Source organism: Panthera pardus, unplaced genomic scaffold, assembly GCF_024362965.1.
Source record: "Panthera pardus isolate Hobbes unplaced genomic scaffold, ASM2436296v1 HiC_scaffold_24, whole genome shotgun sequence".
Classification (NCBI taxonomy): Eukaryota; Metazoa; Chordata; class Mammalia; order Carnivora; family Felidae; genus Panthera; species Panthera pardus.
This window is the reverse complement of record NW_026526810.1, coordinates 54,298,791-54,326,103: the sequence shown is the minus strand read 5'-3', so window position 1 is coordinate 54,326,103 and position 27,313 is coordinate 54,298,791. Positions and strand designations below refer to the sequence as shown.

The following is a 27,313-nucleotide window of genomic DNA, read 5'->3' as shown; positions in this document are numbered from 1 at the left end:
TGAGCTGAAGTCTGCTCAACCAACTGAGCCACCCTGGTGCTCACTATTTGGTTCATCTACAAATAGTGAAAATTAGTTAATTTATTTTAGAGAATTTTTTTTTAATGTTTATGTACTTTTGAGAGAGCGAGAGAGCATGTGTATATGAGCAGGGGGACAGGCAGAGAACAAGGGAGACAGAGGATTCCAAGTGGGCTCTGAGCTGACAGCAGAGAGCCTGATGCAGGGCTCGAACTCAAGAACCATGAGATCATGACCTGAGTCAAAGTCTAACACTTAACCGACTCAGCCACCCAGGAACCCCATGTTAAAGTTAGTTTAAATTTTCCTTTTGTGATTTTTGATTTAAGACTTTGTCTTGTCTTCAACCTGGGTTACTCAAATTCAGTTTAGAGTTGAGGTATTTTTTTATGTGACATAGTAAAAATGGAGGCCCAGGAAGACGAGTTAGCCAGTTGCTTATTGGCCATTTTTGTAAGCTAATTTATTTCAGCTTTTCATAAGCATTTGTTACATGTTTTTTATTGTAAAATAATACATAAGATATATCATTGTAACCAGTTTTAAATGTAGAATTGTGTGGCATTAAGTGTATTTATAATAAGTAAACATTTTTTTAAAAATGTATATTTGTGTAACCACTACCACTGTTTCCAGAATTTATTAATCATCCCAAGCAGAAATTAATTAACTCCCTTCCCCACTACCCCCAGTCCCTAGTTACCTCTTCTACTTTGTTTTAGGTACCTCATGTACATGGAATTACATTAATATTGTCCTTGTTTGTTTGATTTACTTTTGCACATATTTGAAGTTTAAAAAGTGTTATATTTAGCAATGAACTGGTGATAATTTTACATACTTCTATTTGGTGACCATGGTATAGTATACATTGTTTTACTTGTGGTTATATTTTACAAAAACATTTTTTAAGTGTTATTATTACTATTGTTATTAATTTTTTTTGGTTCAGTTTCTGCAGCTGCTACTACTAAATAAAAAACCATTTTTATTAATTTCTTATGTACCTTTCCAGAGTTTCTTTCCACATATAAAATCAAATACAAAAAAAAAAAATAATAAAATAAAATAAAATACAAAGACATTTCCCACTTCTTGCCTTTTATCCAAAAAGGAGAATATGACAAACTTTGATCCATATTTTTCTTTTTGCTTCTCTACCAAATTTTCATAGTACTACACAAAGAACTTTTTTTATTCTTTTTGACTGCTGTATAGTATCCAACTGCTTACAAGTACCATAATTAATGTAGCCAGTTCTGACTAGAAGGTCATCTGGGATGTTACTGTTATTTATAATTACAAACGGTGCAATTCTGATCTACCTTATGCATGTTTTTCTACACATTACAGAAAATGTTTTTAATAGGTTGTCCCAGCCTAAGATAGTTCTTGTTTCATCGCATTCTTGGCAACACTGTGTATTAAGTAATTTTTCTTTTTTTTTTATCACAAAACCTCATTTATTACAGTGTTAGTTTTGTTGCTCTCTAGTAACAGTACCATGAAAGTATTATCAAACTTGATACAAGTTGATTTTATCTAATAAGTTGCATTTCTTTTTTCTCCCTTTTTTTTTTTTAATGTTTATTTATTTTTGAGAGAGAGAGTAAGACAAAGCATGAGCTGGGGAGGGCCAGAGAGAGGGAGACACAGAATCGGAAGCAGGTTTCCAGGCTCTGAGCTGTCAGCACAGAGCCCAATGCGGGGCCCGAACTCACGAACCGTGAGATCATGACCTGAGCTGAAGTCGGACGCTCAACTGAATGAGCCACCCAGGCACCCCGAAAAAAAAATTTTTTTTTTAATGTTTATTTATTTTTGAAAGAGAGAGTGAGACAAAGCGTGAGCTGGGGAGGGCCAGAGAGAGGGAGACACAGAATCGGAAGCAGGTTTCCAGTCTCTGAGCTGTCAGCACAGAGCCCAGTGCGGGGCCCGAACTCACGAACCGTGAGATCATGACCTGAGCCGAAGTCGGACGCTCAACTGAATGAGCCACCCAGGCGCCCCTAAAAAAAAAAAAAATTTTTTTTTTAATATTTATTTATTTTTGAAAGAGAGAGTGAGACACAGCGTGAGCTGGGGAGGGCCAGAGAGAGGGAGACACAGAATCCAAAGCAGGATCCAGGCTCTGAGATGTCAGCACAGAGCCCGACGCGGGGCCTGAGCCACAAACCATGAGAACATGACCTGAGCCGAAGTCAGACGCCTAACCAACTGAGCCACCCAGGCGCCCTGTCTTTTTTCTTTTTTTTTTTAATTTAATTTATTGTCAAATTGGCTAACATATAAAGTATGTAAAGTATGCTCTTGGTTTTTGGGGTAGATTCCTGTGATTCATTGCTTACATACAAAACCCAGTGCTCATCCCAAACAGTGCCCTCTTCAATGCCCATTACCCATTTCCCCCTCAGTTTCTTCTCTGTACTTTTTCTAAAATTTTTTTTTTTTTTACATTTGTTTATTTTTGATAGAGACAGAGTACAAGTGGGGGAGGGGCAGAGAGAGAAGGAGACACAGAATCCAAAGCAGGCTCCAAGCTGTCAGCACAGAGTCTGACGCGGGGCTCAAACTCACAGGTGCCCCTCTTCTTTGTATTTAAGAGTTTAAGTTTGGGGTGTCTGGGTGGCTCAGTCCGTTGAGCGACCGACTTCGGCTCAGGTCATGATCTCACCGTCTGTGAGTTCGAGCCCCGCTTCGGGCTCTGTGCTGACAGCTCAGAGCCTGGAGCCTGCTTTGGATTCTGTCTCCCTCTCTATCTGTCCCTCTACCACTCATGCTCTGTATCAAATAAATAAACATTAAAAAAATTTTTTTTTAAAAAAGAGTTTACGTTTTATTTACTTAAGTAATCTCTACAGGCAACGTGGTGCTAGAACTCACAACTCTGAGATCAAGAGTCACATGCTCCACAGACTGAGCCATCCAGGCGCCTCTATTTTACAAAATTTTTATTGTTCACTGTTAGTCTTAAGTTGTTGAAGATAATTCAAAGTAAAGATTATACAGGGGTGCCTGGGTGGCTCAGTCAGTTAAGCGTCCGATTTTGGCTCAGCTCATGATCTAGCGGTTCATAGGTTCATACCATGTCGGGCTCTGTGCTGACAGCTCAGAGCCTGGAGCCTGCTTTGGATTCTGTGTCTCCCTTTCTCTCTGCCCCTCCCTTACTTGTACTCTGTCTCTCAAAAATAAATAAACATTAAAAAAATTTTTCTTTCAAAGTAAGATGATACATACAGCTTTGAGTACAAGTAGTTCTATCAAATTGGGAGTACAGCTGCTTTTATTACTTTATTATTTTTTTAAGGTTTATTTGCTTTTAAACACACATGTTCTGTGTAGAATCAGGGCTATAAAAACTTGAGGCACCTTACTCCATTTGCATAATATGAAATGGATATGTGTGTGTCTTGTTTTATAATACAAGTTTTTATATAAATGTAATTTTTTTCTGTTGTGCTTATATATTTTTTCTGACTAATGCTTCTGCTTTTCTGATGACAGTACTGAATTCGATGTTATGGTTGGACGTTTTCTTTTAGACAGTGTGTAATCTAAAGTATATTTTCTTTGTGTTTTTAAATATTTTTAAAAGTATGCTCATGCAGAAGTACCTGTCTTAACCTCCCTGTTTTTAATTTATTTTGTATTTCCAGGTATTCTGTGTTTCTCCTGGAGTAGGTAGTCCTTCTTCTTTTACCCAGCCACTTTCCCTATTCTTGAAATGTGGATATCTCTTCTCTACATGTTTTACCTCCATGATTTGGATTGGAAAAAGCTGCTTTTCTTTTGGTTCCACTTCTCAGATTCAACATAGAGAAGCTCCTAGGATGCAGTCGTCTTGCTGAGCGCTCCAGGAAGAAAGAAGCAACTGACATGCATGTTCTGCTTTTGCTTAATTATAAAGAAATTATTTTGGAAGCTGGGGCTGATGTTTAATTTCAAACAGGTGCTTAGATGTTGGCATTTTTTAAATTCTTTACCTTTTGTTCCAAACAAGAAGACTAAATAAATAGCAAGTATGGATGACATAAGGTTTTTTTTTTTTAATGTCTTCCAGTTTCAGCCACTGTCATAAGCACAGTTGAATCTGCAAGAGTAAATTCCAAATATGTGTTCTAATATGAAATGAAAGAGATGCTTAAAAATTAACATATTAAATATCTAAATTCATCCTGTGAAGTACATTTGCTGGAAAAGAACAAAGGTCTAATTTTGCAGTAAAACCTTTGATGTAATAAAGAAGCATAAAGACAAGATAATGCAAGGTTAACAGAGTCTCTGTAAACTACACATTTTCACATGTGTAAATCTACATTTTGATGAGAAGAGGGATTTTTCTCTTAGAGAAGGAAGCTGTTGTTGGCTTCTGTCTCAGAAGTCTTTGGACCACATTGTGCATTTGTTAACCCTGTGAATCCATGCTTGGGTTTACTGAAAGGTTGGAAAAGGAAACAAAACAACTTCAAGTCCAGTGATGGAACCCTGTTCATCTAGCTCAGATGAGAGGCTGTTATATTTCAAATTATTTCATTCTTTTTTGTGCAGTCTTACATAACACTTGAGACTTGGTTTTCCATACTGCTAAGGCAGGAAGAAGAGTGGCTTAAGTGGTTTTTCTGTTCAGAAAATATGGTGGATCCTACATTATGACCTGCCTTCAATTTTGGACATGGAGGAATGGAGGGCAGGGGAATGAGAAGAGTCTCCATAAGATTCCTTTCTCCTGAGAAAAAGAAGCAAAAATGCCTTATGCAGCTCCATCTGACTTCATGGCATTTTACATTCTGTAGCTTGATTTTTCTAAAAATTTAAATAGCCTTTTTCCTTTGATCCAAGGTGGGTACTCAAGTGTTTAGTTTGTTTTTCTAGGTGAGGCTGTCAGGTCTGGGACTCAGGTAACTTTACGCAGTTGGAACTGAACTTTCTCATCAGAGAATGGACCTCAAAAGCAATGTTCCCAAACTTGTTGTTGATGTAGAAGAAGTTCAGGGTCTGGAAAAAACCTCAAACAAGAAAAATAGTTCAATAAGAAATACGGATCTTCCTTCTTTCTCTTAAAACCTGCACCATATGATAAACAGACTATTGTGTAAAGAAAGCTGTTCTTGCTTCCAGATCAACAGAGGACCAGTGTCTGAATTGTCAGGTCTTTACATAAAAAGAATAAAACCGTATGGGTCTTTGTGAGAAAGAACTTAAAACTTCTTAGATGCAATTAAGAACACATTTTCTTAGAGCCTATCTGTGACTTAGGGAATTTGCCTAGGGCCATACATGCTGTGATGCTGAAAACTTAGAGCAGATTTACCAAAATTTACCAGTGATAGAAATGACCAAAAATGGGAAACGTTGAGAACGCTTAATGATTAGCTAACTTGGTCAAACTATTTGAATTGTCATAAGAAAGCTTTTTAGTAAAATACTCACGTAATATAGATAAGGTATAATTTCCTTTGAAGATAAATACTGAGTGGTAAAGCATAGAAGTAACTTCGGATAAAGGTAACTTAAATTTTTCTCTGACTTCTTAGCCAACTTATATTTTCCTTTAGTATTTTGGGATTGTTAAAGACAGAATGGAACCTACATACATGAATCTCACTGGTATGTTGAGAATTTATATCTTCTGTTGTCTGTTATCCATCTGCCCTGTGTCCTTTTTGCAGTGTTTTGGGTAGGGTCATTTGGCCCAGGGGATAGGGACTCTGTACGGTCAGCACCAGTGAAACCATTTCTGGCCCACTTGTTGAATATGTATCAGACTCATCTTCTCCATTTGCTTTGTATTTTTTATTTCATACCTAAAAGAACCACTGCTGAATGATCTCGTTCAAGTTGTTCTTGCATCTTTAATTGTTGTCACCAGATGGCATCTACCAAAATGGTACATGCCAATTGTACTAGCCCAGGGTTTACTAAATACACCTACGTTTCCCCCCCTCCCCTGGTCTATTTTGTCCCCTTCTTGATGGCAAAGGCTGTAATTTTAGGCGAGAATATGCCTACTTCGTTCCCTTTGTTCATCCATGTCACCTGGCCGTTTTTCTTTTTAAAAAGTTCAACAAAAACGGGATATGTGCAATAGAAATATATATATATATGTATATTTTAATACTTGTGGACAAATGTTACAAGTTGTTTAAGAACAACAAAATCACCAATGTCTTCCATTTTGAGATGTGTATAGTTTTGTAAGCATTAGTGCTTGGTAGCATATTGTAGTGCCATGTTAGGGGTTAGTGCATGAGCCTAGTAATAATTTAAACTTCAGGATGAATTATTGATAATAACCAATAGTGTAAAATGAGTGGAAAATTGAGACCTTTTCTTTTTTCATAAATATCTCAATCGTGATCTTCTCTCTGGGGAAAGACGATTAAGGCCAAAAAGACTCATTTATGAATAGAAATGTGGGATCACAATGTGAAATACTATGTTTGAGGTTATTTAAGCTTTCTCTGAGGTAGCTGGAAACCAGCTGCCCTTGTGTCTTAAGAAGCCTCAAATCAAAATGAGTCCCCATTTCATGATTCTGCTTTTTTGCTCTGTTTGAGATGAAACTGTTCTTAGGTTATTTTCACACTGTATGTCTCATAGGTTTATTATTTAATCCACTCCTTTTGCATCAAGAAATTCTTTTATATTTTGCATGTCTTACTCAGATGCTATGTTAAGCAAGTGCTTTTCTAATCTGCAGACAATTTACATTTCCTGTCTGCAGCATGCTACTTGTTACCGAAGAACACTGGTCAGTAGTTCAGTGTCCTTCATTAATTTGTCACGGGCTTTTCCTGTTTCAGAATCTGAATTGTGTGTTGATGGGATTCCAGACCTTTTTATGAGAATTGGAATGTAGCTAGATAGAGCTTACCCAGGTTGCCCTGTAATAACTATCTATTTTGCTTGGTTAGGTAGAGTAAGCCACCTCAGACAGCTTTCACTTTTTTCTACTTTCCTTGTGGAAATAAAAGTTTTGTTCTGAAAGCCTAAGATAGCTTTCTGTGGAAGAGAAATTCCTACCTCTAAAAGCTGCCTTGAGAACTTGGAGAGGGCAGTTTTCTGAGGTGATTTTTAAAACTCAGTATTCTGAGAGTTCAGGATTTATTGACACAGGTTCTACAGTTACCATGATGTGAAATGCAAAACTAATGAGGTATGTCTCCTGTACAGAAGCAAGCTTAAACAAATAGACTTTGCAGCAGCAGATATCCAGGGACCCAGGTTTAGATTCTCATAGTGTATTTAAAGTAGTTGTACTCTTGGCTCAAGAAGTTTATTACCTGGGAGAATCCATTTCTGAAAAGCATTTAAACATTTTTAAAAATACCTCTGAAAAGGTAATGAATGCAAAATATCAAAATAGCACAGTATATAGGAAAGGATACTTCCTATTGCAAAAAATAAAAAATAAAAGCCATAAAATGAATAATTTTCAAGAGGTAGAATTTTAGTAGCAATAACAGTTTTGCATGTATAGTAAATTGTATTAGCAAAGTTGTACAGTTGAATAAATATTATTACTTGAGGTTGTGAAGCTCTGTGATCAACAGAGTTGCACAAAAGGAAAAAGATGTTTTAGACAAAGAACATATAAAAGGTACTTATAAAACTGAATGTATATGAATATATCATTGTGTGAGAATTAGCAACTTTTGTGTAAGTTTAAAGGTTAGAGACCCTATTTGTTTCCTAAAGCAGAGGGTTAGAGCCATTGAATGAAATTTTTCTAGTGGTTAACCTGGAAACAAATGTATTACTGATGTAGCTCCACTGAAGCCATCATGTGGGGACTTTGCTTGATGTTCTTGTCAGCAACAGGCATCTACAGAATAGCATACTTTGTTGTTTGTCACCTCTTCTTTTCTCCATTAGTTTTCCGGGTGCATTTTAAAAAATGAAAAGTTTGTTGTGTGTGTATGTTTGGGTTAAAAACAAGCCAAGAACTTGGATAGCTGGGTTTTCCTTATGACTGTGGTAAGGGAGTGGTAGGGGAGTTAGAATTTAAAGGTGTAAAGCAAAGGATTGAAGGGAATAGCCAAACACAGTATGTTGGTTTTTTAAACCTTGTCTCATGTAGCTGTGCTGAGGACTTCGGCCTGTGACTGTTTATTTTAATTTAATAAAGAGCCCAGCAAACTAGTTTCTTGATCTGGGGAATCACACACCTCACATCGGGCTATAATAGTGGAATAGTTCATTTTGGCCATTAGCACCTTGAAGTTCCTTGAAAAGATTGGGTCTATGTTCCCTTGTTTTCCCAGGGAAAAAACTAAAAGTGGAGTGGATTTAAGAAAATAGTGCCTCTTGAATATTTAATTCTTATATGGCAACTCCAAAGGATGGGGAGAAGGCTATATTAAATTGATTATAGCTCCTCTTTTAATGTCTTACGCCAGCAGTTGGTGTTAGAGACATTGGAATAACCAAGCAATATTCACTCATCTGCACGATCATGAGGACACCGCTGTGTATTATAGTGATGTCAACTTAGTTACTTAGAACAATTAAAGACTACTCTTAACAGCCACGTTATAGTTGTAAATGCTAAAATGTGTTACAAGTTTTTGTAGTCTCTGAGTATGCAGTTATTTTTAATGTTGTGGTATCATGTTTACTCTTTGTGTACCTGTGATATGCAAAATATGAAGAGACCCTTGGCCTCCAGGAGTTTACATTCTCATGGTGCTGCTGTTGCAAGCAAATCGCTTCTAGTTTATTCAGAACATTGCTTGGCTATTAACCATACCCTATTTGGAAGGATCCCTTGGTCAACAGTTTTCAAAAGCAGAAGTCTATGCTAAATTTCAGGGCATTGATTTTGAGTTTACATTTTATTAGCTCTGCTGTTCATAAACTCTCTTTCCCCAGGGGGCTGTGCAGATAAAGCTCATTAATGTGAATCAGAAACCATTCTGCCTAAAAACATCTTCATCACTACACCACCTATGCTCTTCTATGCTATAGGTGTCAATAAATGGCCAAGAAAACTTAACTGCTCAATTCTCTTTCTTTTCCCAGAGTTTTTACATCATTCTTTACCCAAAATGGCCAGAATTTGCAATTAAGCCTTTTATAATTGAGTAGTGGTCCTGATTTTAACCTCTTTGTGTGTGACTTTTGTACCTCTATTGAGATAGCATTGTGATGTGGAGCACCTGCCCTGCCTGCATTTCTAAGCAATCACTTTATTAACCCACATTTTCAGTTGAAATTTGGCATGCATGCTTGTTATTTTTCCTAATTCCTCTGAATCAAGGGGTCTTTTCTGCATGTTTATTAAAACTGGGTCTGAATGAAAGTGGAAGCAATCAATAGTGGCAGGCCCGTAACTCTGATTTTAGAGTACTAATATTTTAATGCATGATTGAAAATGTCCAGTGTTATATGGTGACTAGTAGATACATATATATATGCATTTATTAATGAAGCAATAGAGACTTAAACCAGTAGCCTGAATTTACTGTTTGGATTATTCGTTTTCATTTTCTAATTAAAGATTATCATAACTTCCATTGAAAATGGGAGCTAGAAGATAAACAGGGGCGACCACAAGACATTCAAACTGTCAGGAATAGAGAGCATGACAGTGCTCACCCTCTCACCTCTTGCCTGCTTCCCTTAGTCCCCAAGCATGTTTAAAAACAAAACTAAGGCACAAACTAAGCATGTGGAATAAATAAGTAAGCTGCTATGGCTCTAGTAATCAGAAAGGTGCAGAGTTTCAGAAAGCGTAGGAAAGTAGGGAATACCAGTGTAGATTATAGAAAGTAATGTTAAGTATGGGGATTTGTCTGATAAAATTTATGTGGCTTAAGTTTGGATCTCTTAAAACTAGTATCTTGGAATTCAGTATCCTATTTCAGATATTCCAGCATTTTCAGGTAACCAGCCAACTCTTCTGAATGGTACTGGTACTGACCAGTCCTAAAGGTTCCCGCAAAGGAGACTGTTCGATTTTGTAGAAACAGTGCTAAAAATGTTGACAAATCTGTGACTTGGGTTCTCTTTTGTTACTATATTATATAAATGTATTGTGTTTTTAAAATTTATAGCCAGGGCTTTATCCATGATCTTTTGCTTAGACTGCATAATTTGTTGCCTAAAGCTTTTGATCCCAGGTGAACAGGAACAGGTTTTCTCATAAAAACAACAACAAAAATCCTTGCCATTCATTTTCTTACTTGATGTGGAAAATAGATCAGTTTATTGTGATAGCTTAAAACTTTTGAGAATATTCCTTAGAAATAGCCATTATAAGTGCAAATGATCATGAAAAATAATGTACAAATGGAATTCATATCTGAGTGGCCTAAACAGAAGAGAATTCAGAATTAGAATAGATGATTCTCACTAGGCCTCTCCCAAGTTTCATGTTTGATTGAAAAATAATTTTTCTAAAGTCATTTTAACCTGTTTGCTGTGGGGTTTTGGTCTAAATACCTTTAGGAATGCTTAAGTGGAAATTGTGACTTTCTAGTAGTTCAGAACTGAATTATACTTATAGTCATTGCAGTGTTTAGTCTCCACTTAAGTACAGGAAGTGAGATGTCATATCCCATATATAAATTTTCTCTTTGCCACTTACTGATAATGCTGCCAACCAATGAAACCAGTAAAGATACAAAGAAAGTTTCTCTTTGTTCCCATTATTCCACAAAAGCATATTAAAATAGTTGTAAAACCAAGCATCACAGATTTCTCTAGGAACTCTTAACTCCTAAACCTCCTTTAAAATCAAAGTAGATCTCTTAAGGTTGCAATTTTCAAAAGGTTTTTTCTCCTTTGGTGATAGTATGCCATGCCATCAGTTTTTCTCCCAGGTATAAGAACAGTATTGTGGCAATACATTATCGTCAGCCATTCAACAACAGTAATAGTCTTGGCACTTACCTTAAAACCACCCATCCTTTACAGTCATATTAGGGTATCATTCACATATTTTTATTTACTGTCCTACAAGTACAGTTGTTTTTACTTGCTGTTCTGCATTTTCTTCACTTGCACCATTGGTAAAATGTTAAAAGGATTTCATTGAATGTTGAAAGTATTACAAAAGGCAGCTTGCTTTGTTTAATCTATGCATCCTTGGGATTTCAGAAGAAATGTTATTCTTTGATGTAAAAGGGAACTGCTATACGAGTTGGAAACTCTGTACCTGTGTGTGTGTATATATATATTTTTTGGCAATAAAGCAGCATGGGCTGAGAATGCACTGAAACTTCACTGTGTGTCACTCATTACTTGGAAGAGGTAATTTCTAATAATGCAGATTACTAAAATGGGAGGAGCCAAACCAGAGACGTAGGCTGAGGTAGGCTCCAGATGTCAGAAAAGACAAAAGACCTGGGTGTCAATAACCTATTGTAGCAGTTTCTGCTGTAGACCAAGAGGACTGGCAGCCATTTGAACAAAGAGGCATCCCATTTAAACTCTTGTCATTCCCACCTTTAGGGCTAGGTATGAACAAATGTTTAGTTTCTGGTAAGGAATTACTGAGCTAAGTACGATAATGATAAAACTATTGCAGAGAATCCTTCCTATCTGAAATATATAACACATTTAAAATGCTTTTACATTTGAGTATTTAAACATTAGCTACCTTAACTAAAGAGGCTTAACACTGTAAGAAGAGATGCTTCTTAATTTAGGGGAAAGTGTTTTCAAGTTTAAAGAAAGTAGGGGTTCCTGGATGGCTAGGTTGGTTAAGATTCAGACTTTCGCTCAGGTCATGATCTCACAGTTTGTGAGTTCAAGCACCATGTCAGGCTCTGTGCTGACAGCTCAGAGCCTGGAGCCTGCTTTGGATTCTGTGTCTCCCTCTCTCTCTGCCCCTCCCCTACTCACATTCTGTCTCTCTCAAAAATTAATTAAAAAAACATTAAAAAATTTAAAAAGTAGATGTTACAAACTTCCTTGGGATTGGCTCTTGTCAAATGGAGAGGAACAAAAGCTATGTGGTTTTTGAGGTACGATTACTTAATGTAATCATTCTTTTGACTTTTGACTAACACACACTGATATATACTGATATACTCCATTCCCAGGTACTGTACTAGATGTTGGGATTACAAAAATGGAAATAGTTTCTGTTAACTCAGGAGCTTAAATGCTTACAACTCAGGAGGAACTTTAGTATGTAGTTTTGTTCTCATGACTATATGGAATTCTGAAAAGACTTTTTCAATATATATACAATGCTCAGTAACAAATTGTAGCAAAGTAGCCTTAGAATCTGTTAATATCAGTCATTGATGTTTGTTAGACTTTCATAGGGACTCATACCACCTAAAAGTATCATTTAAAAGGGTTTAAAAATTCAGCCATTTGTGAGTATCAACTAGTGTATGGAAGGCATAATATCAAAATTATAAATGCATATGCCCTTTGGCCCATTTTAGTAATCACTCCTACAGAAATACCAGTACAACTATGCAAAGATATATACAAGGATCCAATATAAGAAATGGTTAAATTCTGATATATTCATATCATTGAATCATGCAGATATTAAATAATTTGCATATGGGCTGGTATGGAAAGTTGAGAAAAGCAGATGGTAGAATAATGTGAAAGATATAACTGCCTTTATGTCTATATATGTATATCCACATGCATAAAGATTATTGAACACTTAGTATGTGCTAAGCACTGCTGTAATTACATTAGATGTATTCATTAATTAATTTACTCTTCACTACATAGTTTTTTGTTTTTTTTAATTTATTTTGAGAGAGAGAGAGCACAAGGGAGGGGCAGAGAAAGAGAATCCCAAGCAGGCTCCGCATGGTCAGTGCAGAACCTCACGCAGAGCTTGAACTCACAAACCGAGATCATGACCTGAGCCGAAATAAAGAGTAGGATGCTTAAGCAACTGAGCCACCCAGGCGCCCCCAGCCCTAGTTTTTGTTTGTTTTTTTTAACAGAACAAGCCTTTTGATTTAAACAATTTTTTTCAAGTTTATATTGAAAGACAAAGCAAGAGGAGGAAGCAGGAGAGAGAGAATCCCAAGCAGGCTGCATGCTGCCAGCACAGAGCCCAATGTGGGGCCTGAGCCCACAAACCATGAGATCATGACCTTGAGAGCCAGATGCCCCAGACCAAAAAGCTTCATTTTTTCATTTAGCTTTCTGACTCTGTGCTTGTGCCTTCAACACTTTTACAATGATTTTCTGCTCTTTAATAAGGAAAGCATGCTTGATCCTATCACAAACACACTTAGCACATGTGGAACCACCCTAGACCCTGCTGTTTTCTCCTTGTAGACAACCTCATAAGAACTGTAGGTCTCACAGCATGAACTCCTTGAAGCCAGCCTGAGCACATACCACACGCTGATTCTGATGCTTTCCCAGTCTTCTTGGTGTAACAGTAAATTATTCTATTCCAGGGATTTGGGACACCTTAAGTTTTGTTAGAGGCTGTATTGTAGGACAGCATAAGATGGGATGTCAAATGCTGGACCATTGTGAATGCCTATGATGCCATCTCCAGAAGAGGGAAAAACCAGCCCTAGTTTTTAATCCCTATTTTATAAGAGCTTATGTAAATTCTTTACATTTATGGCTAGAAGTATCCAAAGTATCACTAGAAGTATCACTATCCTATTGTGATAGGAATCCAAATAGTTTGGTTCCAGAGCATGCTCACTTTCTAGCTTGCTATCCCATGCTTTTCAAAGGTGGAAAGGAAGTGTAGTTTTCACTCTTTGTCATACATCTATGTCTGAACTTTTTTCTAGAATAAGCACATAATTTGTATTTGGGGAAAAAAACCTATTTAAAACCAGCCAGCTTAATTTGACGTAAAGTTCGAGCATTTAAATTTCTATTTGTCTGCCAAATCAGCAAATCCAGAGGTTATGGAAAATAGCTACATAAGAACATACCTCCCCCCCCCCCCCCAACACACAACAGGATAATTCAATACAGTATTAATTTCTTATGTCTCATTCCTGAGTAGAAAATAAGAGTTTTTCTGGTACTATTTGTTGCCAGAGGTTTCACCCTTGTTTATGGAATCAGATTTTGCAACTCAAAAGCATAAAGCAAGTCAGAATTTTGTTTAAAATTTTTAATTTTTAGAGTGAGAGGGTGCAAACAGGGCAGGGGCAGAAGAAAGACAGAGAGAGAGAGAGAGAGAGAGAGAGAGAGAGAGAGAGAGAGAGAGAGAAAGAGAATTTTAAGCAGGCTCCATGCTTAGTGTGGAACCAGATACAGGGCTTGATCCCACAGCTCTAGATCATGACCTGAGCTGAAATCAAGAGTTGGACACTCAACCAACTGAGCCACCCAGGCATCCCAAATTTAAAATACTTTTAAAGGGAAATGTCCTTTATGTAGTATAAAATGGAAAAAATTTTTTAAAAAATGCTGCTAGCTACAGCTGAACCAAGTCAACCTGGCTATATCATGTCTCAATTGTGCTCTTGCCAGTCCCTCAGTGGTCTGCTTGCTGAACCTATAACCCATTCTCCACAAGACAACCATAATAAGGTTCTACAAAAGTAAAACCAATCCTATCAAAGGCCTCCTCTTCAAGGGCTTCCGCTGTTCTTGTGATAACAACCACCATCCTTCAGGAGGACAGTAAGTCCTCGCACCGCTGGTTTCTGACCACTGGTGTAACTCCTGCAGACCTTCTTTTATGGACCATATAGGGCCTTTGCACGTTTCTCCCTCCATTACCTAATTAACTCCTACTCTGTAAGACCACTGCTGAAATGTCACTTCCTCAGAGAGGTCTTTCTTGACCTCCAGACCAGGTCCGTTACATGCTGTATGTGCTTGTAGCTCTATGTCCCTTTTCTTCAAAATCCTTACTACACTAGTAATTTCACATGTATTGATGTGGTTATTTGAATGTCAATCTCTGTTGAGACAATAAGCTCTGTGCAGGTAGAGAGTGGCTGTTTTGGCTTAACTGTTATCCCCAGAAGCTAGTATAATATCTTTATTGAATAATATGATAAGCTACTGAGCCCATGTGCTACATAAAGCAAAATATGAAAAAACAGCATTTTGGTGAATGTTTATCATTCCTTTATTACCTGGTTAAGCTCAATTTAGAAATGAAAAGAGAAAGATAAATTGTATATTTTCCAGTTAACTTATTGAATATTACCTATAAAATATGTATGTACCTGTATTTTACATAAGAAAAAAAGTGGTTTCTCAGTCTTTACCTAACAACTGTACATCTTTATATCAGAGCATTCACGGGACATTGCCTCCCCATCAACCTAAATTTGCAGCAAAAGAGGGTTTCAGAAATAAACATTTATGAAATTTACAAGCTAAAATCAGTTCTTAAGACAAATAGCTATAAAACCTAGACAGGGTGGGCCAGGGAGGCTCAGTTGGTTAAGTGTCTGACTCTTGATTTCGGCTCAGGTCATGATATCACAGTTGTGGGAGCCAGCCCCATGCCAGGCTCCGCGTTGACAGCACAGTGTGGAACCTGCTTGGGATTCTCTGTCTCTGCCCCTCTCCCGCTCATGCTTGCTCACTCTGTCAAAATATATAAACATTAAAACAAGCAAACAAAAGCTAGACAGAAGGCTCTTTAGTTTCTCATCTTCTAGAACAGGCTTCACAAATCATCTGGACAATCGGCCTAGACAAAATCCTAATAAACCACATTTCTCATCCATTCTTGAAGCCAATCTTTCTTGCGAATTGATAAAACAGCACCTGTTGTTGAAGACAGCAACAAGGACTCACCCTGATACTTTAAAAAAAAAAATTTATTTATTAATTTATTTATTTACCGACCCTAATACTTAAACTCTGATTCTGGATCAGTTTTCCCGCTTGGGCTGGTCAGGAGTTACTTCCTTCAGAATCTTCATCAGTGAATTTAAGTGAGTATGAGTTAACATTATCTTCTCTTTCAGCTAGGAAGAAAAATAAATAGGCATCAGGGCATCTTAAGCTTAACACTCAATTTAGTGATTCTAAAAGCCATTTCAAATTTAAACTAGTGATTGTGAGTTGGCAATGTCTCAACATATTTCATAAATATGTTTCTTCTATTTCTGAAAGAACTTTATGGTACAAACTCAGAGCACAATGAGATCCTTAGATACAAAGTTCATGTGAAAAAAGACCAGCCATTGCTGAGTGTCACTGCTTCAGTCTCTCTCCTATCTACCTCTTATCACCAGATTTAAACTCCAAATACTGGAAAGGAAGACAAGAATAAGGTGGAGTAAGAAAGCTTACGGAGAGAAGCATCAACTAGTCTTCCTTTCCTTTCCTAGTGGCAAGAATCTAACTTTTTTCCTTTGTTTCCGGTAACAAATGATTTTGTTTGATATTCTGCCAATGGTCTTCAAAAGTAGCCCTGTTAAGAACATATGTTTGGTGTAATTAGACAATTTTCAATAGTTCTTTCACCTATGAATAGCTATATCTAGAACCAAACTTAGTGGTATTATTCAGCATAAAATATGAAATACAGAATTACGGAGGATTATTTGTTGAAGTCGGGTTAATAAAAGTCTTATTTCTGACATAATTTGCACCATACACTAAATCTCATTTTTATCATCCAAGATACAAAAACAATCAAAATTCATCAGGAACTATGACTTAAACAAGTAACTCTAGAGCCTCTCCTTTGTTTGGGGGTACCCTTGGATTGGTGAATCATTTCTCTATTGCTGCTTTCAAGATTTTTTTTTTGTCCACATTTTTACTATGATATGTTGGGGTATAAATAAATCTCTTCTGTGTTTATCCTACCTGGGGCTCATTGAGGTTTTGGATATGGAAATTTATGTTTTTCATCAAATTTGGGAATTTTTCAACTATTTCCTGGGACATGTTTTCTACTTCTTTCTCTTTTCTTCTGCTATTTAGTCCCTTTACCAAAGAATTTTTAGGTATGCATGTTGTTTTTTTTAGAAAATGCTATTGTACACTTAGGTAAACTACAGTTTGGTATAAGCATAACTTTTATATGCACTGGAAAACCAAAATATTAATCTGACTTGCTTTGTATTATGGTATTTGTTTTATTCTGGTGGTCTAGAACTGAACCCACAATATTTCTGAGGTATGCCTGTATTATAGTAAATATACAACCATTATGAAATTTTACCTCTGCAATCTTTTCTGGTAGAGATAAGTTGTGAATATCCATCTCAGATGCATTTACTATGGCCTTTGTTTTTAAGAGATAGCTAGATAGAAAATATATAAAGAAAATATTAGTATCATACTACAGATAAGATTATTAGTGAACCAAACTTGCCCTCTAAAATAACACGTCGGGCAAGGACCGCCTTCTTACAGATTTCCATTTCAGCATTCATAATGTGTCTTTTAGGAAAAACAAATCCTCAACTAAGAAATCAGAGAGACTGTGTGTCTTATCTCACCCCTTGCCAGCCAGGAGACAAAATAACCCCACAACAAACTAAAGACAAAAACCAGGGTCCTATGAAGAATTCTGATGAGTATAAGCTTCACAGTCCACCAGTAGATCGTGTAGCAGTTAGAAGAAAAGTAATCATATTGTGACAACACTGTTGGTTGCCTATCCAGTAGCTATTCCTAACTTGTTTTTGGCTAACAGAACCCAGATTTCATTTAGGGCAGGAGTATGCCCAATAGTAGGAGATGAATAATAACTGCTCTGAGCCAAGTGTGCAATCTTACTCTCCACTGTCACATATTTGCTCTCCCGCCTTAAGGCAATCATGGGACATAGTTTGGCCAATAATAAGGAAATTTTTGCTAAAGAGACCATTCACTGTGTTCCCATTTCCCATATCCTTTTCCTTCCAGTTAGGGATGCTATTGTCTATGAATGTAATGCTTATAACTGTCACAGCCTACAAGAAGAAAAGGCCAAGAAAACCAGAGATGCTCACTCAGAGCTCTATTGTGGCTAACCCACTAGAAGACTCCTGGGGTGGCCAACCACCCCTACCCTTACTTGTTAAAGCCACCATCAGTCAGGTTTAATTTTTCCTAGCAACCAAATTCATTCTGACACACAAAGACATAGATTTATTATCTTTCCAGACTTGTGCTACCTATACTTTCCTAATTTCTACTTAATCAAAAAGAATATACTGACCTTTGAGTCCCAACTCCTTATTTTAAAGAAATTACTTAAAATCCTATTATACTTTTAAAATTTACATTAAAAATTTTTGTTACTAAAAACTTCCTTGTGCAAAAACTCAATTACAGCTCACCTGGAACAACTACTTATAACTTTCTGAAGAAGACTTGAGGTTACTAATAGCACACAGTTAGAAATAACTTTTCACCCTCTTTAAACTTAGGTCTTACTTGGGGTGCCTGGGTGGCTCAGTAGGTTAAGGGTCTAACTTTGGCTCAGGTCATGATCTCGCGGTCTGGGGGGGTTCAAGTCCCGTGTTGGGCTCTGTGCTGACAGCTCAGAGCCTAGAGCCTGCTCCAGATTCCGTGTCTCCCTGTCTCCCTGCTCCTCCCCAACTTGTGTTCTGTCTCTCTCTCTTTCAAAAACAAATAAACATTAAAAAAAAATTTTTTTTAAGAAATTACTTAAGAAATTAGAAAATGAAAGTAAATTATCCATCTGAAGTATATATTTTCTGTTGAAAATTTGCAGTAAAGAAAAAAAATTGCACCGAGGAACAAATAGTATACCTAATGCACATTGAACAACCTTGTGAATGAAAGATGGGCTTTATGAGTTTTATTGTTTAGTCACCCAAAACTCACCTAGAAACACCTATCTAAGCACATTGAGAAAAAGGATGGGCATCTGGGTGCTTCAGTTGGTTAAGGGTCCGATTTTGGCTCAGGTCATGAAGTTTGTGAGTTTGAGCCACAATGGGCTCCATGCTGACAGTGCAGAGCCTGCTTCAGATTCTTTCTCCCTCTCTGGCCTTCTCCCACTCATGCTGTTTCTAACTCAAAAATAAGTAAAAACATAAAAGGAGAAAAAGGAAACTTCATGTTTAATGAAAGGAAAATGACTTTTAGAGTTAAGACAGATTAAAATCTCAGCTCCCCTCTCTGAGACCCAGTGTTCTTCTATTAAGAACTCAAGTGAGGTAAGCCTAATATCTGGCATAAACACATAAAGTAGGTCATCAATGGCTATTTTTTTAAATTACTTAATTTAAATGTTTATTTATGACAGAGAGACAGAGAGAGAGAGAAACCCAAGCAGGCTCCCTGCTGCCAGCACAGTGCCCGATGTAGGACTCAAACCCACGAACTGTGAGATCATGACCTGAGCCAAAACAGAGTCGGACACTCAACTGACTGACCCACCCATGAGCCCCAATGTTTATTTATTTTTGAGAGAGAGAAAGAACGTGCACACACAGGGGAGGGGCAGAGAGAGGGAAAGAAAGAATCCCAAGCAGGTTCCTCACTGTCAGCACATAGCCTGACATGGGGCTCTATCACGAACCATGAGAACATGACCTGAGCTGAAATCAAAGTCAGACGCACAGCCGACTAAGCCACCCAGGCAACCCTCCCCCACTTTTTTTTTAAATGATCAAGAAAAGACTATAATAGATGTTTCAATTTGTTATAATACACAAAAAAACTTAAGTGAGGGGCACCTGGGTGGCTCAGTTGGTTAAGTGTCCGACTTCAGCTCAGGTCATGGTCTCAGGGGTTCGTGAGTTTGAGCCCCACATCAGGTTCTGTGCTGATAGCACAGAGCCTGCTTCTGATCTTCTGTCTTCCTTTCTCTGCTCCTCCCCTGAGCTTGCACACGTGTGCACTCTCTCAAAAAATAAACATTAAAAAAGTAAGCTTTAAAAAAAAAAAGTAGGGGTGCCTGGGTGGGTCAGTCAGTTGGGCGTCCAACTTCGGCTCAGGTCATGATCTCACAGCTCATGGGTTCGAGCCCTGCGTCGGGCTCTGTGCTGACAGCTCAGAGCCTGGAGACTCCTTCGGATTCTGTGTCTCCCTCTCTCTCTGCCCCTCCCCCGCTTGTGCTCTATCTCTGTCTCTCAAAAATGAATAAATGTAAAATAAATAAATAAATAAATAAATAAATAAATAAAGTAAGCTTAAGTGAAAGTAGTATTAGGAAGATAAAGAAATATCCAAAATACTACATAAGAAGGAATAATAAGTAGTGTACTTTGTCTGATTCTATGAGGCCACATGGTCAGTATTTTTTTTTTACCTTCCTGTGGGTATCTATCTGCATCATTCTTTTCTGCAGACAAGATTTCTCTGCATCTACATGTACAACATAGAAAATAGCTATCCTAAACCTAGAGCTTTCATTTCCCAACTTCAGCACCAGTACCATTTACAAATGACCAATGTCTCTGGGTCCTTATTTCAAATTCCTAGAGTAGAAAGCCTAATTTGCTTAGCTTAGGTGAGGTATTCATTCTTGATCCCATCACCTGGGAATGATATCTATCACACATGATAAAAATAAAGATACAAGGTCCCACTCTATGGGGAGAGAAACAGAGGCTGGGCACATCAGTGTCTATTACAACATTATTTTGCAAAAGCTTACGTCCAGAAGTTTCTACAATGAAAGAATATCCTCTCATTTATTCCAAGGTATGATTAATAAGACATGGTATGATTACAAGACATCTAAAATGAGCATAACATTATGAGACTTTATTTTGGTCCCACTGCCCATCTTTTTGTGTAAACGACAATGCCTGGCTTTAGCATTTTCTTTGGTACACACATTCTGTTTTTTCAGGAAGTTCTTTTAATATGTATTTGATAAAGAATATCTAAGTCTACTCACCATATCATTTTGTCACTGGAAAGGCAGAAGTGACCTCTCAAGGCAGCCAGAGCAGCATGGGTAGAATACAAATGGAAACCAATGGGAATCCCACAGGAAGTACAGAATAAAAGGTTGTAAATGCTAGAGGAAAAAATGGAATATGGGTAAGAAAAAAAATCAGAGAAGAAATATAAAATAACCAGTCTCTGGAAACTATGTCTCCTAAAAACTATGCTATAATAGGACCGAGCCTGAAGAAATGTCACATTCACAAAAGGTTAACTCAGGTTTTAATAAAATTACATCCTAGATTACAGATTCTCTTGTGGATTCTGGCCACAAAAGCAATTATGGATGTATAATTGTCAGTTCAATAGAATAATTTACATTTGAAAAGCAGAAAAAGAGCTAACTAATCAGATTAATATTTAAACATATAAAACTATACATGACCAGGGGCGCCTGAGTAGCTCAGTAGGTTAAGCCTCTGACTCTTGATTTCAGCTCAGGTCATGATAGGATCTCAGGAGACTCAGGCTCTGTGCTGACAGAGGAGAGCTTGATTGGGATTCTCTCTCTCTCTCTCTCTCTCAAAAATAAATAAACAAAAAACCCCACAAACTACACATAACCATACAAATTAGCTACCATCAAACCAATTTCCAGTATAAGGAAAATAATTAAATTGATTGGGGCTTACTAAACAATTAACAGAACTCAAATCAAGAATTTTCTTATGCAGATGTAACAAAAAATTAACTTAAAAGTACCCAGACAAAATGCCAATAGAGTGGGGGGGGGGGGGAGGGGGGAAGAAATCCTATTACCCTAGCCAAGGCATCTATTTTTTTTCTTTTTTTTTATCCTCTGAAAGATTACTGGATGAGGAAACAGTTACACCACTTGGGTAAGTCACTAACCATATTTGCTGGTGTGTAAGACATATTCAAATAATACAAAGAAATGTTTTAAGAAAAAACTAAGTGTGTTTCATCATGCATGTACTGAAAACAATTTTTTTTTTAATTTTTTATTTATTGGGGTTCCTAGGTGGTTCAGTCAGTTAAGCGTCCAACTCTTGATTTCAGCTCAGGTCATGATCTCAGGGTCATGGGCTCGAGTCTCATGTTGGGCTCCACACTGGGCACAGAGCCTGCTTAAGATTCTTTCCCTCTCCCTCTACTGCGTGTGTTTTCTCTCTCAGTCTAAAATTGATTTATTTAAGTAGTCTCTACCCCCAATATGGGGCTTGAACTTACCACCCCAAGAGCAAGAGTCACAAGCTCTTCCAACTGAGCCAGCCAGGCACCCCTTGAAAATAATTTTAAAGTAGCTTGGGGCGCCTGGGTGGCGCAGTCGGTTAAGCGTCCGACTTCAGCCAGGTCACGATCTCGCGGTCCGTGAGTTCGAGCTCCGCGTCAGGCTCTGGGCTGATGGCTCGGAGCCTGGAGCCTGTTTCCGATTCTGTGTCTCCCTCTCTCTCTGCCCCTCCCCCGTTCATGCTCTGTCTCTCTCTGTCCCAAAAATAAATAAAAAATGTTGAAAAAAAAAAAAAATTTAAAGTAGCTTGATACAGGAAAAAATTATTTTTGTAAACATAATATATTATGCAGTAAAATTGCATTAATAGAGTATAAAAATCACTTGACTAAAAAAAATTCATGTCAACGGACACTAAAAAAAATAAACGTAATATCCCAAATTCATTGGTAAATTAAGTCCCATACCACACATGTAGTACTGTATATTTGTGAGTATAGTAACCAAAAAGCAAGCCATGAAATAAAGTTGCATCAGGGCACATGGGTGGCTCAGTCGGTGAAGTATCCAACTCTTGATATTCAGCTCAGGTCATGATCTCACAGTTCATGAGTTTGAGCCCCACATTGGGCTCTTGCGCTGGCAGTGCAGAGTCTGCTTGGGATTCTCTCTGTCCCTCTCCCACTTTCTCTCTCTCTCTCAAAATAAATAAATAAACTTAAAAAAAAAAAGAAAGAAAGAAAGTTGCATTAATTTAAATTAATTCCTATGCAGGAATTAATGGTATCAGACAAATCACAGTACCTATAGAAAAATGTCTCAGAGAAACTAATATATGGAACAGAGCAAAATGTGAAAAAAATTCCCAAAATATGCTTGTGTGTGCAATATAACATATTTCATTGAATATTAGTCTGCTAATGGCTCAAGTCCTTCAAAATGAAGGTATGCATTACCACACCAAAGAACTATGACCAGCTGAGTGCTTGCTGAAGGCAAGGGGATATATATGGGTAGTGGAAGAAGTTAGTTATAAATAACAGCTACGACCTAGTAACCAGTTACAGAAATGAGGACTGTGATTGTCATGAGTATTTCCTCCTTAGTTATGAGTATGTCTGTGTTTTTGCATGTTTATCTCTTTTCTTCTCTCTTATTCCCTTACTGTGTAACATAAGATCATACTATTATATCATACTATATCAAACTATTTATTATTAATTTTACTTTACAGTATAAATTATGAGATATCAAGGAGAAATGTAAACATCACTCAAGGACTTTATTTCCTCTTCCAGAGAAGGGATTAGTATGTTTTCAGTTGTATGCAGGACAGTTGTAACATGTTAGAATTATGACCTTGGTATTGTCTTTATTTGCAGTCTTGTATGGTTTTAGGAAATGCGTGTGGCTGCCAAGTTAACAAGTGATAGTTACATTGTATGTGTCCACTTAACTAGGTCCTATGGTGCCCAGTTAGGTCAAATACTCTGAACGTGTTTGTGAGAGTGTTTTTGAATGAGATTAACATTTGAATCAGTAGACTGATTTGGGATGGCCCTCATCTCATCAGCTGAAAGTCTGATGAATTAGAACAAAAAGGCTAACCCTTTCAGGAATAAGGGGAAACTCCTCTTGTCTGACTGATTTAAGCTGGAACATTGGTTTTTTCCTTAGCCTTTGGACTTGAACTGAAAAGTAGGCTCTTCTTCTGTCTAGACCCTTCTGGCTTTTGGACTGGAAGTTACACCTTTGGCTTTCCTGGTTCTCAGGCTTGTGGACTTGGACTAGATCTAAACCACTGGCTCTCCTGTGTCTCCAGTTTGCCAACTACAGCTCTTGGGAATTCTCACCCTCCATAATCACAGGAACCATTTCCTGATAATAAATCTCTTCCTACCAAGTCCCATGGCTCTCCTTATTCTAAAAGTATACAAACACATGGGAATTTCCCTCCAGTGTTTTCTAAACCATCTACATCAGTACTGCCCAAAAGGGACATAATGTGAGGCACATAAGTAATTTAAAATTTTCTATTAGTCTTATTAAATTCAGGGGAATAGGTGAAATTAGCCTTAATACATTTTATGCTACCCAATATATCAAAAATATCATTTCAACATGTCATCAATATTTTTAAACTATTAATTTTTTGGTATGAAGTCTTCAAAATCTAGTGTATATTTGCACTCATAGCATTTCTCAATTCAGGATGGCCACATTGTAAGTACTCAATAGCTACATGTGGCTAATGGTCACAGTACTGGATACCATGTGCCTAGATGCCTTATCCTACTTTAAGAAGATATTTGGAGAACATCTGCTTCTGGCCCCAAATGACCCAATTCCAAGCAAGCCACCACTCTTTTCCTACCTGTTCCCTTTAGGTGGGAAGAGGACACTCTGGTAAGTATCTTTCAATTGGGAAAAGGGAGCTGCAAAGCTCTTTTCAATTACTGGGTAAAGTAACAATTCCCGTACTTTAACCCAAAAACTGAACCAAACTGTGGTCAGAATGAACTGTCTTGCCGTTAAAGCCAACACTCAAAATTGAGAAGCCTTCTAATAATAAATTATCTGAGTACTTTGTTTTCACTTGTAGACCACAGCAGAGACTGGATGAGAAGTTTACCCTGAAGTATTCAAGTACATAACATTCAACTTGTGTTTTTCCCCAGGTTCCCAGGTTACAGAAGAATTAGTCCTGCCATGGCTTATTACGAACTGCAGATAAAATACAAATTTAAAAGTTTTACTTATCTCAAAGGATTGTAGTTTATAGTGATTCTTGCTACACACCAAAAGGTACTTTTCTCCCTTTTTCCCTACTGGACATTACTTTCTTAGCCTCACTTCCCTTGCACAAACCACTAGGGAGATGTGGCCCTCAGAAAGATGTTAAAATGTGCACACAACTACAACCAACTTTTCCATTTCACTGACAAGTTCCTACAAGTCTCAAACAGGTAAAAGGAACATCCCTCAAATACACTGTATGGATAGAATAAACTTTTCTTGTTCCTTTGTGCACGTCGGTTCCCCGCTTCTCCGTGTTATTAATATGGGGGCTAGAAACCAATGGAGAACTCTCAATACATACCTGCCTTTGAGCGAACCTTCAATGCCAACTAGGAAGGGAGTTTCCAAAACCACGTTGTTTGTGACTCCTGGGTAAATAAATAGAGGTCAGAATGAATACCTGTGAAGCCTTGAAAAGGAAAACCTACCCGCTACAAACAGATTCACCATGGCCACAAAAAACATGAAAAGTTGCCCCCACTCTTGGCAAAGGCGTTAATTTCCTTACAAATCTTCACCCCATTTTCTTCACCACCTTGCTCTCACCCATCCCGTGACAAAGCGGGAACACCCTCTCCGCCTTCCTCCTGTCTTCTTCAGACTCCGTCCCCACTCACTGGAGAATACCACGGTCCCGAGGGACGGCGACAGGTCCCAGGCGAGGTGCACAGAGTCAGCGAGTACTGCGTGGCACTGTGCACACTGGAACACGGCGCACCTCTCGGGCTGCAGCCACGACGGCAGCTGCGGTCTGCACGGCTGTTCCTCCGCCCCCAAGCCTGCGGGGCCAAGCGGCGAGGACCCGTTCACCACCTGCGTGTCCCACTCCATAGAAGTTGTACAAGAGAGTTCCTCAGTTGAATTCTTGGCGCCATCACAAACGTTACCCTGCGACAGCATCGCATAAAGTGAGTGACAACGCCGCCTCGGCCGAGCGGCCATCTTTTTGCAGCCCCGCCTCAGCTTCGAACAGACACTTGACCACGCCCACACACGGTTCCTGTATCCTCATTGGACACTGTGAGCCGAGGCTTTGCCCTGCGCATGCTTTCTGGACACGCCCTTCGGCGCCAAAGCGTTAATGAGGGGTGGGGGAAAACCGCAGGCCTGCTGGGAGGGGAATCTTCGTTTCTATTGGTCAACGCCAGGAGACCCCGCCTTCAAGACATTTTTAACCAATAGACGTATAGCATTTTCAATTTAAACTCTCTATAAAGTTCGGTTTAGTCAACGCTCAAAGTGGCGCCAGAGCTTTGAACGGCGCTGTTTAGTTTAGAGTGTCTGTGCTATCCAGGTCGCTTGGATGCAGCTCGACATGACTGTGCCCTCCTTTGAGGAGCTGGACACCTACAAATACAGCGACCTGCAGAATTTGGCCAAGAGTCTGGGCCTCCGGGCTAACCTGAGGGTACGTAGCAGGTAACCCGCGGGGCAGGTTGAGCGCTCTCGGAGAGGTGGTGGGAAGAGACCGAACGGGAACCTCGGGGGATGAGGCGGCTGTCCCTCCAGCTGGGCAAACGGAGAGGGAGCCATAGTATTCACTTTATTTTGAGGCTGACTTTTCTGGGGCTCACATAGGCCTTGACTTCGCAAGCGTTTGTTTTGGTTTTATTGGACGTACTCTGGAATTTTGTCTCCGAGGCTGTAAAACGTTGAGGGGGAACTGTGCGGATTCATTTTGGGAGTGGGGTTTATATATTCTTCAGTGGAGTTTTCACACAAAATTCTTAGGGTACTCGAGATTTGTTCTGCAGGGTGTGGGTGTGGTATTTACAGAGTGAATGCCTAAGTTAGGTATTACAAATGGTTTTAAGTGATTAAAACAAAATAATTAGTGCCCAGGTACTTGTTGGGGCTTAAATAAAGGAGTGTCTTTGGAGATATTTCTGAGCTTTAGTCTTTAATGGCTCCCCAATACTATTTCATAAAGCCTTAATTCTTTACCTTAAATCCCATCAGCTTTCTGCATTCTGGCTGGAATCTTATCCAAGACAGCATCCAAACTGTACTGGTCTCTGAACACCTGACACCTTTGTCCATCTTTCTGTCTTTGCTAATTTTGATCCTTTGGCCCCATATCCCCTTGTCTTTCCCTCTTCTTTATTTGCATTAATAACTTTCAAATGCTCTTCAGAGTCCATCAGAAATATCACTGACTTGGCACTTGGTCTCCTCCTCTTCAGTTCCTTGGCCATAGGTCCACTACCCCCAGTAATTCCAGGAACTGTATGTGCTTTTAACGCAGTTTAATTTCAAGTACTCTCTTTGAGCACTTTTAGGCTTTCACCTCTGGTTATTTGTGTATTAAATTATCTTCACTAAAAGTTAAATTCCTTGAACAAGATTCTCATCCATGTCCCTTGGAAGTCTTACAACACTAAGCACAGTGCATTTTATATAGGAGATGCTGAATAATTAATTATTTTCAATCACTTCTTGGCAGTGCTAGAATAATGCCCTACAGGGTGGCAAGAGAGTTACAGTGGAGGCTTGCTGAGTTCAGAG

The 27,313-nt window shown here is 38.3% G+C and overlaps 2 protein-coding genes and 1 pseudogene across 5 annotated transcripts in view; 1 reads left to right on the top strand and 2 right to left on the bottom strand.

Annotated features, from left to right (window-relative positions):
- Positions 1-12,948: 12,948 nt before the first annotated feature.
- Positions 12,949-13,801, bottom strand: LOC109263129 (60S ribosomal protein L34-like; annotated as a pseudogene).
- A 1,952-nt stretch (positions 13,802-15,753) lies between these two features.
- OIP5 (Opa interacting protein 5) lies at positions 15,754-25,750 on the bottom strand. Its single transcript, XM_019442511.2, has 5 exons — positions 25,426-25,750; positions 25,110-25,176; positions 20,768-20,890; positions 17,126-17,207; positions 15,754-15,917 (listed from the first exon to the last, which is right to left on the bottom strand). Exons 1-5 carry the CDS (start codon positions 25,748-25,750, stop codon positions 15,822-15,824), a joined length of 693 nt encoding a protein of 230 aa, XP_019298056.2. The 3' UTR covers positions 15,754-15,821.
- Positions 25,751-25,886: 136 nt separating this feature from the next.
- The window catches only part of NUSAP1 (nucleolar and spindle associated protein 1), a 44,508-nt gene continuing 43,081 nt past the window's right edge, over positions 25,887-27,313 (top strand). For all 4 annotated transcript variants that reach the window (XM_019442507.2, XM_019442506.2, XM_019442505.2 and 1 more), the window contains exon 1: positions 25,887-26,216. In XM_019442507.2, the coding sequence (XP_019298052.2) occupies positions 26,112-26,216 (105 nt within the window). In that variant the 5' untranslated portion in view covers positions 25,887-26,111. The remainder of the gene's footprint in view (positions 26,217-27,313) is intronic.

What these genes read in the sequence shown, in the direction of transcription:
- OIP5 (XM_019442511.2), bottom strand. Translation starts at nt 25,750, where the DNA reads ATGGCCGCTCGGCCGAGGCGGCGTTGTCACTCACTTTATGCGATGCTG. An exon ending in CGGGACCGTGGTATTCTCCA is followed by an intron (nt 25,177 to 25,425) that starts GTGAGTGGGGAC and finishes TTATTTACCCAG; the next exon opens with GAGTCACAAACAACGTGGTT. An exon ending in TCCAGTGACAAAATGATATG is followed by an intron (nt 17,208 to 20,767) that starts GTGAGTAGACTT and finishes TTTTCTATCTAG; the next exon opens with CTATCTCTTAAAAACAAAGG.